Genomic DNA, 14,782 nt, shown 5'->3' on the forward strand with positions numbered 1-14,782 from the left:
GCTTAGCGTCTCAGAAATAATTGCATCTCGGTAAACTTATTGAAGTCTCAGTGCTAGTTTTCGTCTTTTTCTCGTAGTGAAAAATGGTCAAAAATATACCAAACGTTTTGAGCTGCGTAGGAAACCTTTTGAATAATAAAGCTGAACGGTTAAATTGATTGACCAGCAAAGCAAATCACATCCATCATACCTGTCTCCCTCGCTTAATTTGAAAGCTACAAATTCAATTTTTTTTCCTTCAAGCTATGAAATTATTATTTTGCTTTGAATCGAATAGTCAGAGAGCATCACATAGTGCGGGCTACATATTACGTTTCAGTTATACATTCCTTTATTATGACAGTCTTCCGTCTCCTAATGTCCTTCTTTCCCAACCCCATTATGGAACATTTTCTGTCGTATTTTCCAACAACTTTTAGAGATGGTACTTAGCTCGGTGATTTCTTATTATAAAAAACAAATCGAAATCCACTAATCGCATAGAGAGAGAGCATGATTTATGAATGGAATCTTGTGGAAAAATGTCCTTGCTTTTCCATTTTTGTATTTTATTTTCTTCGTTCTTATTGATTTACGATCTAGCGACGAAATGACACAAAAATTTCATGCGAATTGGTGCCACAAATTAAATAAATTCACATAAAGTTTCGTATTTATTTGTAAGCCGTGTGTCAGAACCAAATTGATTATTTTGTGCCTAACATGAAACAGACTGGTTGTGGGGAGATTAAAAGAGTCGTATAAACTATGACATGGCCTTTAACTGGTGTATTGTTGGGGGTTAGTAGATAGACAAAATTTTGTAGAAGATGATTGAATTTAACCGAATTTAAAGGACGTTTAACTTATAGCAAACTTGAGCAGAGAATAAGTTTCATTGTAGGTTCTGCAATCGAAATCATTTCAATTATTTCATTCAAACGGTGGAAGAATGGTAAATTGCACATGATCCGAGATGGATTTGAATCTGAGATTCTTCTCTGTGCTGACTTATTCACAGGTATATCGCTTTTTCACTCATCCGCCTTCTAATTCCTAGTTACGCTCTGGCCACAAACATCACGCTAGAAATGAAATTTCCAGCTTTTCTGCCCTCGTTGAACAAATAACTATATAAATGCTCCGTACTTTATGAACAGGTGATTCAATTGATGGTTAAACGTCTTGGGAAGTATTCACACCGTAAGTCCGACGCAAATTCAAAATGAAACGCATAATCAACAAATCAAAGGCAGCGTAGTATTTGGTCTACTCACTTAATTATCGTATACTGCAGTGTTACGCCAAATCACCGAATCGCATTTGTTCATTTGCTTTCAAAGAGCTTTCGATAGCTTCAAGCTTCTTGTGAATTCCAGTGAAAACGTCCACTTTTCAAATGGAATCCAAAAGAAGATCAAAGCTTTCGAAAGCTCTCTTTTAAGAACACAAACCTTGCAATACGGTATTTTGGCTTAACACGGCAGTATAATGCCTGATTTCCACTTACCAAAAAAGTACTCCGTGTGATAGACAGGGATTTTTTCAATTTTTGCTTTGTTTACTTGAAAGCTCGATCTACCACGGGGTACTTTTTGTTGAGTGGAAACCATACTTAAGAAAGCGTTGAAATTTATTTTTTAATTCATTGGTTCATCCATCGATTCATCGAAAATTTCAATTCTCAATTACGGCGTGAATTGAACATATTCTATCAGGCAGTGTAGCCGTTCCGACTGACAGTGTTTGTGGGATATTTGAAAAGATGATTTTTTTCAACTTTACATTAGGACATAACAAAATTGCTTAATCGACTGAAATTGTTTTTTTTTCTTCAATTTTTGCAGATGTAAATCAGAGTGGCGAAATCGATATCAAGGACTTTGAGCAAGCTATCGAAGTAAGTCGAATCAATTGTATATGAGTATGAACAACGTAGCAGTCCTGCCCAACCTAGACACAAATTAAAAATTGAATTTTTTACATTGGATTAGACTAATCCTTCGGATAAAATTGGTTTTGATCATTACACTTGGGTTTTTATTTTCTCCGCCAAACAATTAATTTCCATTTTTCTTCTCCTGTTCTATGCTCCCCAATCAACGCCATGTACACCAATGTTCCTATGTGTGTATATATACACGTTGCATAGAGAATATTGCATTGGATATAGGCGCTAGAAAATACCCACAGTCTTAAATCATTGTATACAGCCAGCCATAAAGAAAGTTTTTTTTTGTTTCTTAGGCATCATTTATTTAACCTTAAAAGTGTACAAAGATTAAGACGGATGTTCCATTGAAAAATTAAAAAAAAAACACAAAAAATAAGAAAAGAAAAGAATTTTTTTAAATCGAATTTTAAATGTAATTTATCTTAGGAGAGCAAACACACATAATACCATACACACAAAGAAGAGCTGGCTAAATGAGTTGTTTTTATTTTTATAGAAAATATGTTCTTTGCGAGGATGGCCATCAGGTCATGCGAAAAATAAAGAAACTCATGAGGCAATGTTGACTATATGGGAAGGACTACGATCGAAAGCAGACAAAGATAACGATGGCCAGGTACGTCTGAAAAGTTTTCAATTTTATTTCTCCTTGCTTTTTCTCATTAAAAACCGAATCAGTTTTCATTAACGAAGAGAAATGAAACCAAAAAAAAATGAATTAAAATCCATTTAGAAACATCTTGTCGGAATTTATTGAATTTTATTTCCAGTATTCAAGTATATCATGTACATGCGAAATGCAAATCGAAAAGTTTTTCATTTTATACTTTTAATTTTCGACTCAACTGTTCGTCTTAATAATTTTTACTCTTGAAAATGTGCTATGAAAAAGTAATATAACTCCGAAGAGTTGATTTATTGCAGTTTCATTGTCGAAATTGTCGACGATAAATTTTATTTGCATTTTTCCAAAAGTTTTTTTTTTCCTTTTTTATGGAATTTACGTTTTTCATTGACAATTTTTTTTTATTGTCAGAGGAACCGTAAAATGATATCGACAATTTATTTAGATATACCGAGTAAATATCAAATACCAACCGCGGCGAAATCTTTATCTGACTTTTCCATGGGTAATCGATGGATTAAATTGTTTGGTACGATAAATATAAAAATTCGAAGAGATTTCCTCTCAGAATTTTTTGCTATTTTTTAAAGTTTTAACTTTTGCATTCCACAGGAAATAAATCTGTTTCATCTGAATAACAAAAGTTTTACTGTGAATGGTTAAGTGGGACGATATGGATAAGTCCTTCAAAAATACACTTGAACGTTGTTGACAAAAGAGGCTTCGGAATATAATCTTAATAATAATCGAAAAAATGGCTTTGTGCTTGGAAATCAACAAAATTCCATTCATATTGCACCAAAATCATACTTAATTGGACGACTATTGTATATAGTTTCAACTGCGTTTAGCAAGTCATTTTCAAGTCTCGATTAAAACACTCGAATTTATACTTGATAATGACTTCTTAAAAACACAATCCAAACTGTAGAAGTCATCCAATTTAGTATTTTTGGTGCAATGTCAATGGAATTTTATTGATTTTCAAACACAAAGCCATTTTTTTATATAATTATTATTACGGTTGTACGTTTCGCTCGGCTTGAATCATACACTGTTCTTTGTCAAAAATAATTAGTCTGCCTTAACAACCCAGAGATGGTCTGGTTCCACTCACCTCCTCGTTACGAAAATATTTCACTGTGCCAGTGGGAAGGTGTACTACGAGGGAAACTAGCTCAATACCGGTTCTACATACGGTGCATTTTGTACGTAAGCCGTGCGAAAGCTCTAAAGGCAACTTAACTTGACTGGAACCGATTCAAGGAGCTTTGTGTTGTTTATAGTCCAAGTACTTGTGGAATTCCATGCGTCTTAAGTTCTTTAAGATTTTTCTCTGTTATATGTTGTTTGCGACGAAAAGTTGTAAAACAAGTTTTTTCCCGGAAAATGGAAATTCGTTTTTCCGTCCGGAAAAGCCAATCATATGAAAACCTTCAAAGTTTTATATCTCCGAAAAATTTCTTCTGTTCTTATTACCGATATTTCATGAAAGAAATTTTTTTAGGAGTTAGAAAAAGTTTTCCGGAAAATTCATCAACTTTCAAGCAATTTTCCCTGGCCATTTCCAATTTATTTTTCATAAAAGTGTTTTGGCTACTCAACCGAGCTACAACTACGCTACTGAGTTGTTAGGGGGAAGAAGTTTTATTAAAAATCGATTAAACTGGACCTGAGGGCTATTGGACGTCCAGAAAACATGATTTTTCAGCTGGCAAAAAAGCTATGTTCTTTTAATGAAATTGCACAATATGGAGTGGGATACGTATATTGGAAACAACAACTTTCCGAAGAGAGAGATTCAGAGAGATTCAAGAATGTCTTTAGAAAATGAGTAAAAATCGTTCGTACAAAAGGTAATCGTCTATAATGGATTGATCTATGCGGATTTTGGTATTTTTGACTCTAGCCCGCATTTGTCACAATTCCCCCTCCAAAATTGACTAAAGGATAGAAAGTTTAAATCGTTGAGAGAGGGAATTTTTTTTGTGGACGTCACGCTTCAGCGGGTAAAACAATTCATTTTTGTGGCTATGTATTATCTGTAGTTTGTCGTATTCTCTATCCATTTATAAACGAAAATGTTTGGTACACACTACGACAACCCTGATAAATGAGAAACACACCGAATCCACAGTTAACAGCATTTTCCTTTGTTTAATTTTCCAAAGTTTACCGAATACCATTCCAAATGTTATCGTGATCGCACAACCATGGATTAATCGCATAAACACTCTCCGCTTCGCACACATAAATGAACTTCTTGATTGAACCTACCCGACAGGGTGAAAAATTATTTGGTGCGAGTGAGATTATGATTTACAGGTGCGGTGTGATGAACCTTATTTTCTCAACCATGAGAACGTTTCACATTGAGTTGAAGCTTTGTTTTGTTCCACTTGTTTTGACAGGGGAGAAAATAGATATTTTCTACCACGAACTGTCAATATTGTTTGAAAAATGGTGCAACAAATTGTTGGTTTTGTTCCGTGGAGAAAAAAGTCTTTACCTCGAATAAGGGAGGAGAAGAAAGCACTGGTTGACTGAGTACTTGAAAAAGAAAGTTATTATCGCTGCTTCATACAAATTATGCTCGAAATTATGCTGCATAATAGTCCCCACATTTAATAAAAAGAAATGAATTATCTTCTTCCACTCCATTTTCTGCAACTTTTCCAATTTGCATTACACTTTGTATGCAAACAGCTCAACAAACAGACAAACAAACAAAAAATTGTCACATTCTTGGCAAAACTTGTACGGGTTTCGTGTTCCACTTTCTGACCTACATATTCATCGCACGGTGCAGATTTGTAACAATACCTCCACCGTACATCACATTCAAATGCTACAACGAGACAACAATTTGGTGTAAATTTGTTAATTCAATTTTTTTTTATTCGTCGGTAAACTAAAAGAGTGAATGGGGTTAAAACCAAATTATAATTATACCGGAAAAACTTGAACAACAATATATAGACGAAATCCTTTTTCTATTGTAACCAGAGAAAGTTTTAATTCGTTTCACTTGAATTTTCCATTGTTCGACGAAACGAATGAAAAATGTTGCGGTAGTGTTGTGTTTGCGAAACTGCATGGTGATGGAAGGTGTGTGTGCTTTTACTTGTCGTAATGGGTGACAATTAGTGTTTCTTCCTTGTATCCTTGTGCTGTGATTTGGGAACTCTGAATATGAACTTTATTTACAAAGAAATTTTTTTGGTTTCGGTAAATAAACAGTTTTGGCCTCGCAGATTGAATTTGTCGAACAAGTTGTTTGTGTAATCGATTTTAACTTGTGTGTGGGTATGCTTTGTCTATGCAGAACAAGATGTTAGTATACTGCCTCAAAGGTACACCATTGCATCAACACGTAAGAGGCAGGCGGCGCGGCGGAGGCATTATCATATTTTGCATATTTGCGTGGAAGACAATATGGAACGTGGAGTTATCACCTTTCTGGGGAAAAAAGTGTTCGGAAAATTGTGAGATTTTCGTAAGAATGAATGTTTATCCCAGGTGAAAACTTGGCTAAATTGCAGTTTAGTGGAACAACTCCGATTTGGTCGAAAGTGGTGGGGATCGACGCGGGGAGGTTCACTGATGACGAAAAACCACTTTTTGGGGCGCGGAAGCCCCTCCCTGAGTCACCAGGGCCCTCCGAAGTTTCCTTTTTTTATTGAATTTTCGGTATTTTTTTTTTTGAGAATCGACAACCTGATAACGGAATAAGAAAATTTGGGGCGCGAAAGCCCCTTACTTAGCCACCAGGGCCCTCCTTAGTCGGTACAACTAAAAATAAAACTTCATTTTCCTTGTACAAAATGACGACTTCTAAAAATTAAACTTCATTGTACGAAATAAAGACGACAACACTGTCCGTAGTAAAAAACTTCATTTTCCTTGTACGAAATGACGAAGACTACAAACACGTAAGGAACTAAACAAAAACTTCTTTTTACTGGTTAGGAACTCGCTTTCCAAACTTTCGAATGTTGCCGTTCAGGAACATTATTAACTTACGGGCCCTGCTGGCTTAGTAAGGGGCTTCCGCGCTTCAAAAAGTGGTTTTTCGTCATCAGGTGACCTACCGTTGTCGATTCCATAAAAAAAATACCGAAAATTCAATAAAAAAAAGGAAACTTTGGAGGGCCCTGGTGACTCAGGGAGGGGCTTCCGCGCCCTAAAAAGTGGTTTTTCGTCATCAGGGAACCTCCCCGCGTCGATCCCCACCACTTTCGACCAAATCGGAGTTGTTCCACTAAACTGCAATTTTGCCGAAAACTTTCCATCAGGTATGTGTTGTAGAGCTTCAATCGCGCAGGGGCGATTATCGAGTATGTTGAATTTTCTTCGCTCGTTTGTAAAGTGTGCATTGTAAGAATTAAAAAAAATGTGGCCGTTCCGAGTCGCTCATGAAGTTCAAAATTAACCTACGTTTCATTCCTAATAATAGTATGTTACATTGGGTGCTGCGGAGGTAGTTCATTACATATGAGATCAATTTGTGATATGAGCGGAACTCACAAGTGTGTGTTTAAGCGCCAAGACTTGAAAACTGTTATTTTGACAAGGGTTTGTATATCCGAGCCGAAGGCGAGGTATGCAAGTACCCAAGTCAAAATAACAGTTTTCAAACAGAGGGCCTTAAAACACACGCGTGAGTTCGCGAGTTCACAAATTGATCCGAATAACGAATTCATTTTAATCAACGGATGGTGGCATAGTACACTCAATACATTGTTTTTCGCTCAGGACACCACTCAGGACATTACTTCCATTCCTTCGATCATCCATTCTTGTTTTGGCAGTGAATGAATGCATCTGGCAATAAAACTGAACAACATCGATGAAATGCAAAGTCAATTTCGTACAATGTTCGCAAAATGTTGTAGCTACGAATCGACAAATTGTCTAAATTATTATGTCGTCCTAGCTTATACCATACCCGTTGCTTTCATTTGAAAATACTAACATACAAAAATGTAATTGTTTGTCGCTTGAAAATTGAGATCACACATGGTGTGCAATTATTCAACATTGTGCAACAATTTGTCACACGGGCAACAAGTGTAGAACTGTAAATTATATGCTCTGCGAGTCATTTTTTTATTCGAAGAATGTCGTTAAAAAAGCTAACAATTTCCTGATTAACTACACGTACGGTGCAACGGCTACGTGTAGTACACATGGTCCTTTTTGATAGAAAATTATTTCCGTAAAATGTGTAAAAGTGCTACGCGACTGGGTGGTGTAAAACGAAGCTTTGAAGATACCGTTGCATATTTTATTGACCACAGTAAACATTCATTATTGGCTCGGGTCAAATAAATCGAACACATTTTGGATGACAAAAATGGTTTTCCCATAATTAGCGAAGCTTTCATCATCCTTTTTTTATAACATAAAATAAATTCCGATTTGGTTTTTTTTTAAATATTCATTTTCTGTATTTATAACCCAAAATATGGTACGTGTAGCAGTGTGCTTGACATGAATAATATCCCGGGCGCAGGTTAACGTGCGGCGAAAATATTTTAAGTTTGTTAAACATAAAAGCGTTTCACATATATACAAACAATTTTTGGTATTCCCAAAAATTATATGCATCTGGCCTGGCATGCATGTGAATAAGGTTAATTATAATTGCTGAAAAGTTTGTTTCCCGAAAATTATTATGCATGCTCCACATACACATCTGGAATAGTGGAGTATACCTTTATACACGCTGTACAAAGTTATGTCTTTCGTGTTTTCCAGTACTTTTTTTGTTTTGCATGGGAGGTCCTTTCAACGTCATCCGCTTGTCAATTGAAGAAACATTTCGCCTTTGAACGAAATAGCAGGAGAGGAAAGAACACGAGAGTCGAAACAAGTGATTATACGAATATTAAGTACATAAATAGTTTATTTTTAAATCATTCGTCTTCGAGTGCTGATTTAATTAAAATTGTCAGGTATTATAACTGATGTTAGATAGAATATAAGTCTCTGGAATGAACATGGCATACGAATGATTAACGAAGGTTCACAAACTACACAACATACTACAGCAAAAAGTAAGAACAACGATAACAAGATGAGCCAGATTTCAAAAAAGGTGGAAGCAAAATTATCAGACGGTGATGTGAGCGGTGCTTTACGGCTGATTTCATCTACTGACATTATGGCGCCTAACAATGAATTTACATTGCTTTCGTTAAAGCAGAAACATCCACCTCATCCCGAACCATCATTTTATCCTAATGCTGAAGTAGAGACCGAGCAAATTATACCAACTGAAGATGAAGTACACCTTTCAATTGTGACTTTTAAGAAAGGTTCTGCAGGTGGTTTGGACAGTCTGAGGCCACAAATTCTGAAAGACGTTCTTTACATTAAGAATGGTGAAGCAGGAAGTAGAGTAATGAGAGCCGTAACATCACTCGCTGAAACAATTCTGAAAGGTAGTGTTCCACAATCCATTGGTCCGTATCTATATGGTGCATCGTTGACTGCGTTGCAGAAAAAATGTGGAGGCATTCGACCAATAGCTGTTGGCAACATCTGGAGAAGAATTTCAGCGAAAATTGCATGTCGAAGAGTATCTTCAGTTCTCAGTAATTTATTTCTTCCCGACAATTGGGCGTTGGAATCAAAAATGGTGCAGAGGCTGGCGCACATGCGGCACGGTTGTACTATAACTCCATACACAAATCAATCCGCATTTTCTTAAAAATCGACATAAGAAATGCGTTCAATGAGTTAAGACGAGACGTTCTGCTGCATAAAGTGAAAGACAAAATTCCCGAAATTTACAAATTTGTCGAACAATGCTATAGATACCCATCTAATGTTTACTACCGAGAACATGTAATTTTGTCTCAAAAGGGAGTTCAACAAGGCGACCCTCTCGGCCCGGCTTTATTTTGCCTCGTTATTCACGACATTATTTCAAATCTACAAAATTTGGATTTGAATATTTGGTATCTGGATGACGGTACCATCGCAGGAAACCCGGAAGATGTTCTGAGAGCTTTCAAAACGATCATCGAAAAAGCAAAAGTGGTTGGCCTTGATGTGAATTTCAATAAATGCGAAATGGCCATACTTGGCACGGATATGAATGATGTGGAACTCGAATGGCAACGGAGATTTAATTTAGTTTCGGATGGTATTCAAATAATGAAAGCAGAAAATGAATTTCTTCTTAGAAGTCCTTTAACCGAAGCTGCGTCCATTTTATGCATGAATAAGAAAACCGAAGATTTGAAAAATTTGTGCGAGAATTTGAAAAGCATAAGTATGCACAGTGCATACTTCCTGTTGCGAATGTCTATTACCATTCCAAGGCTCATATTCTTTCTTCGTGGTTCACCAATGTGGCGCAACAAAACCGGCTTGCTTCATTATGACAATGTTTTGAAAAGTTCGATCGAGTCTATCCTCAATATCAATTTAATGGACAGATCATGGAAAGAGTCTTCGTTGCCGATTAGACATGGTGGAATTGGAATTCGACACGCCTCTGATATCGCTTTACCATGCTTCTTGTCATCAATGTACAATGTTTCTTCCTTACTGGACCAGTTGTTACCTGAACCCTTCCGACAATTGGACCTTGTTATGGCTGAAGCAGAAGAACAGTGATGTCAAAAGTTTGGTTCTTTACCTGAGGATAATGTTCGAATTTACCAACATTCTTGGGAGATTTTTGAAATTGAGCAGAAGGTCACAACAATACAGAATTCGTTACATACAAAAGAAGACAAAGCCCGATTCTTGGCCAATTCATGTGCTGAAACCGGTGCCTGGCTACAGGCTCTTCCATCCCCCCAGCTTGGGACACACTTGAGTAACGACGAATTTCGTGTCGCAACATCTCTTCGACTCGGTGCAGCAATCGTTCAACCTCACAAGTGTGTATGCGGCTCAAAAGTGGACAAATTCGGTCGACATGGTCTGTCATGTGCAAAAGCTGCAGGAACAAAACCAAAGCACGAATCCGTTAATGACATAATCCAGCGATCGCTGAAATCGGGAGAAGTACCTTGCGTTCGTGAACCACCAGGTTGTTCACGACCTGATGGAAAGAAACCAGATGGTCTTACATTGGTTCCTTGGGCCAAAGGAAAGTCCTTACTTTGGGATTACACATGTGCTGACACCTTTGCAAAATCCTATGTCGATAGAACGTCACGTGATCGTGGTTATGCAGCCAAACAAGCGGAAGACAAGAAATTTGACCACTACAGGCATTTAATGGATCAATTTATTTTCGTCCCAATTGCATCCGAAACAACAGGCGTCATTGGTAAAACGGGCTTACAATTATTGAAACAAATCGGAAGCAAAATCAAACAAGTCACTCACGAACGTCGAGCAACAAGTTATTTAATTCAACGAATTGCTGTTGTTATTCAACGAGGAAACGTTGCCTCGATTCTAGGAACGCTTCCTCCATCAAAGAATCTTGGTGAAATTTTTTATTTATAATTTTTAAATTGTTGAATTGATTTTGAAAACAATAAAACAATTTTGAAGCTAGAAAAAAAAATGTTAGATCTAACTTCTATTTGAAAATATTTTGGTTCATAATTTTTGAAGAAGAGCAGAGTTACGGCACAAATTACGGAACGGTGTGCAGAACACGACAAATCTGATTTCTAAATCTAAGTTCTTACTTGAGCCAGAGATTTAGCAGAATTTGTGAATAGCAGACAAATGAGATGCGTCGAAAATGCGATTTCTAGAAAGACAACCTTACCTGATACGTTACTCGGTGCAACCGTACGTGTGGGTGAAACTCGAGGTCTACTCAAGCTTCATTTACAGTACCTTCTTCCGAAATATGTGTAACACTACTTCATCTCATGCATTGCGGCACACTCCGAAAGGAGTGAACAAGTTTGTTACATTTGGTTGGGTCCTGTTTTCTCGAGAATTTTGAAGAACTTCAGGAATTCTTGAAAATATAGAAATTATTGAATTTTGAGCTGTTACAAGAATTTCGCGAATTTACTGATTTTCGACAATTTCAAGAATTAAAATTCTCGAACTAAATATGAATTTTGAAGAATTAATTTTACGAAAATAGGCCCTGGTCGGTAATGTGTGAGTGTGGGCTAGAGTCAATTTGCCAAAACTTCGAACAACTTAAAAACAAGCCATCGATGATTTTTGGAGAGTATACAGTAATTGAACCAGTAATTTTTAATATGCTAGTAAACACTTGATACAGTGCCGCACTGGCCACACCGATAAGTCGGGAGATACCCGAGGATTTTATAGGCCCCTAACGAAATTTCCAGAAGCGTAAGGTGGCAGTAAGTCCAGCCCTGACTTAAAATTGTCTCACACGCCAGAAAAATTAAAATAGATGCGAAGATGGATTGTCATGGATTGTAAAGGTCACTACCTACCCAACGACACCCATATCTTCCAAGTCTATCATTGTAATTTTTAAACACTCTCCAAAAGTTGGAATTTTTTCCCCTAAAATAGCTACTGCACCACAAACACCAAAAATTTCGACATTTTTTTAAGGTCAACATATGCGTCCTCAACACCTCTGCCAACCACCATAATTTCAGATAAATGCGTTACGTACTGTCGGCGATTTTATGGTCACCCTAATGCCGACCATTTTTCCATGATTTCTGGCGTGAAATAGTAGATTACATTGGATGCTGCGGAGGTAGTTCATTACATGAGGGAATTCCGAGTGTAATGAACTACCAAGCAGCATCCAATGTATGCTGTTTTATTGCCTATTCACCCGGAATATTGTTGTTACGAGTACATTTTTCCACCCAAGAACCTGACAGTTCAAAACCAAAAGTGTTCAAGAAGACACTAGCAGATTCTTGAATACCATAAGATTATTCTAAATTAATGTATAATTTCACAACATTTATGTCGCGCTATTTCATTCACTGCCAGACTAATAATAAACATAAAAAATACCGATAGCACAAAACCAACAAAAAAATCTGTTGTTTGAAACGTTTATAAACGAATTTAGTCTGCTCATGAAATCGGCTCACACTTCTTGATAACATTAATCCCGAAAGCATCACTGGACACTACTGTTTTGATGACATGTTGACAAACTACTTCGACTGTTTTGTTTTTGTGAAGTGCTAGATTCATATTTTGCGTAATATTAGTCGATTTTAGTGGTGTTACAATAAATTTTGCTGTGAAGTCAAGTGAATACACGATAATAAAGACAAAAGGGTTGATTGTTTTTGAAAATAAGTGAAAAATGCAAAAATTAAAATTGTTTGGCCATAGGTGTTCGTCGAAGTTGAAAAAATTGAAATTATGGATATAAACAAAATGGCCGTCACTTATTTTTGTGTTTTTTTTTTTTAAGTTTTTAATGAATTTGCTTAGATTAGTGTGCACATAATTCAAGTGACAAAGTTTGTGATATTAAAACTAAAATAACATCGCGAGTTTTGTTTCGATTTCAATGTTAAAGAATATTTCACGTGCTACATTTTTACTGATAAGTAATGAAATTCTGCTGGTATGTAATGAAAATCTCCTGATATGTAATGAATTTTCATATGAATATTCCTTCACTTGTGATGTAATGAAAAAGTTCCCACATGTAACGATCGCTTTCCGTGGGTGGGAAATGTACGTGTAACAACAATATTCCGGGTGGATAGGCAATAAACAAAATTACTTCGAGGATTTTTTTTGTTGCAAATGACTCAGGAGGTTCCCCTGATTCAATTACTGTATACCCTCCAAAAATCGCCGTTGGCTTGGTCTTCTGTTTAATACAACTTGTTCGACGTTTTGGCAAATTGACTCTTAAGACCTATAGCATTCAGTTTCCTTATAAAACTTGTGATTTTTAACCACGTAAATCGCAGTAAATAAAGTCATTCCTTATAAGCATCCATTGTTACTTTTCTGCAGATAGGTGAGTCGCCGAATGGACATTGTATTTCATTCTCTATTCCTAAAATCTTGCAATTTTAAGAGTATATTCCAGACCCCAATTTTAGCTATCATAAAATGACAAACTTTTACCTACTTTCCTGATGCTCTATCACGGTTTGCATTCAGAAAACTCACACTTTTCGTCGATTTTACCAAATTTTTTTATGAACACCACAAAGTCAGGTAAATGTAGCAAATGTCGGCAACAGAGTGCTATCAGCTGAATCACGTAGAAATTGAATACAATATTGTAGCACAATGTTTTATAAACTTCTGATGTGTATGCATTGTTCAAAATCATTGTGTATAGTCACATAGTACAATTGCGTATTTACAGATATATAAAACAGTTTTCCCCAGTTGATATTGATCGAAAGTGTTTCCTGTCTCGGATTGAAATCACATCCGTGACTGATATGATCAAAATGAAGATATTGAATAGATAAATTCTTTACGAAGACGGAGAGTAACATAATTGTAGCAAATAAAACAAACAAAAAACGATTCAATTGAGATGGGAGAAATCATGACTATGGATCCAATTGTTTGAATGAATGTTTTTTTTTATACCCGAACAATCGATTCCAAACTAACATCTTCATAAAACAAATATATGAAAATTTTGTAATGGATTTTATAAAGACGTGATCGAACTAGTAGTCGTAACACTACTGCCCCCAAGTATCACATAATGCACTTTACAAAAGCCGAAAGCTTCGGGCGGATAATAATTTTTGATTTATTCAGTCGATGGTTTGTGGTAATTTTAAGTTTTCCAATGGCAATATTGACCTGAATAAAATTTATGATTTATTTTCATCGAAATATTATTTAGTTATTGGAAAGCCACTTCGGAACCAGAGCTCTGAAATAAATGGAATATGCATGGCTCTTTTTACCGCATATTATTAATGTAACTCAGAGCTAATCGATGGTCCCTGCCAAATTCAATAAAATTGCAAAGAAAGGAAGAAAAAAAAACACTGAAAACACAGATGAAAACACAATGTGTTCTCGGTGTGCATATGAAATGGAAAACATCGAACAATGAATACTATACGTTCCGAGGGGGATGTCAAAATTTAACAAATCCCTCAAGCGCTCTCAATGGACTGCAGCCACTCAGCCAGACTATATACACTTACAGCAACTCCACGATTTTCTGTTAATTAGATCTGGAACAACTTTCATCGACCGAATTCATACATACATCCTTTCTGCAGCCTGTAAGTCCTTTTTATAGACTGCATCTCTACTGTCTACACAGCCCGAAACTTCTTCCCATT

At 36.3% G+C, this 14,782-nt stretch overlaps 1 protein-coding gene across 1 annotated transcript in view; it reads left to right on the top strand.

Annotated features, from left to right (window-relative positions):
* LOC119067430 (calexcitin-1) overlaps positions 1 to 14,782 on the top strand; it is an 88,458-nt gene that overhangs the window by 67,244 nt on the left and 6,432 nt on the right. Inside the window, exons 3-4 of the mRNA XM_037170402.1 lie at positions 1,827 to 1,879; positions 2,430 to 2,549. Of these exons, the coding sequence (XP_037026297.1) occupies positions 1,827 to 1,879; positions 2,430 to 2,549 (173 nt within the window). The remainder of the gene's footprint in view (positions 1 to 1,826; positions 1,880 to 2,429; positions 2,550 to 14,782) is intronic.

The sequence above is a fragment of the Bradysia coprophila genome (assembly GCF_014529535.1).
Source record: "Bradysia coprophila strain Holo2 chromosome X unlocalized genomic scaffold, BU_Bcop_v1 contig_12, whole genome shotgun sequence".
Taxonomy (NCBI): Eukaryota; Metazoa; Arthropoda; class Insecta; order Diptera; family Sciaridae; genus Bradysia; species Bradysia coprophila.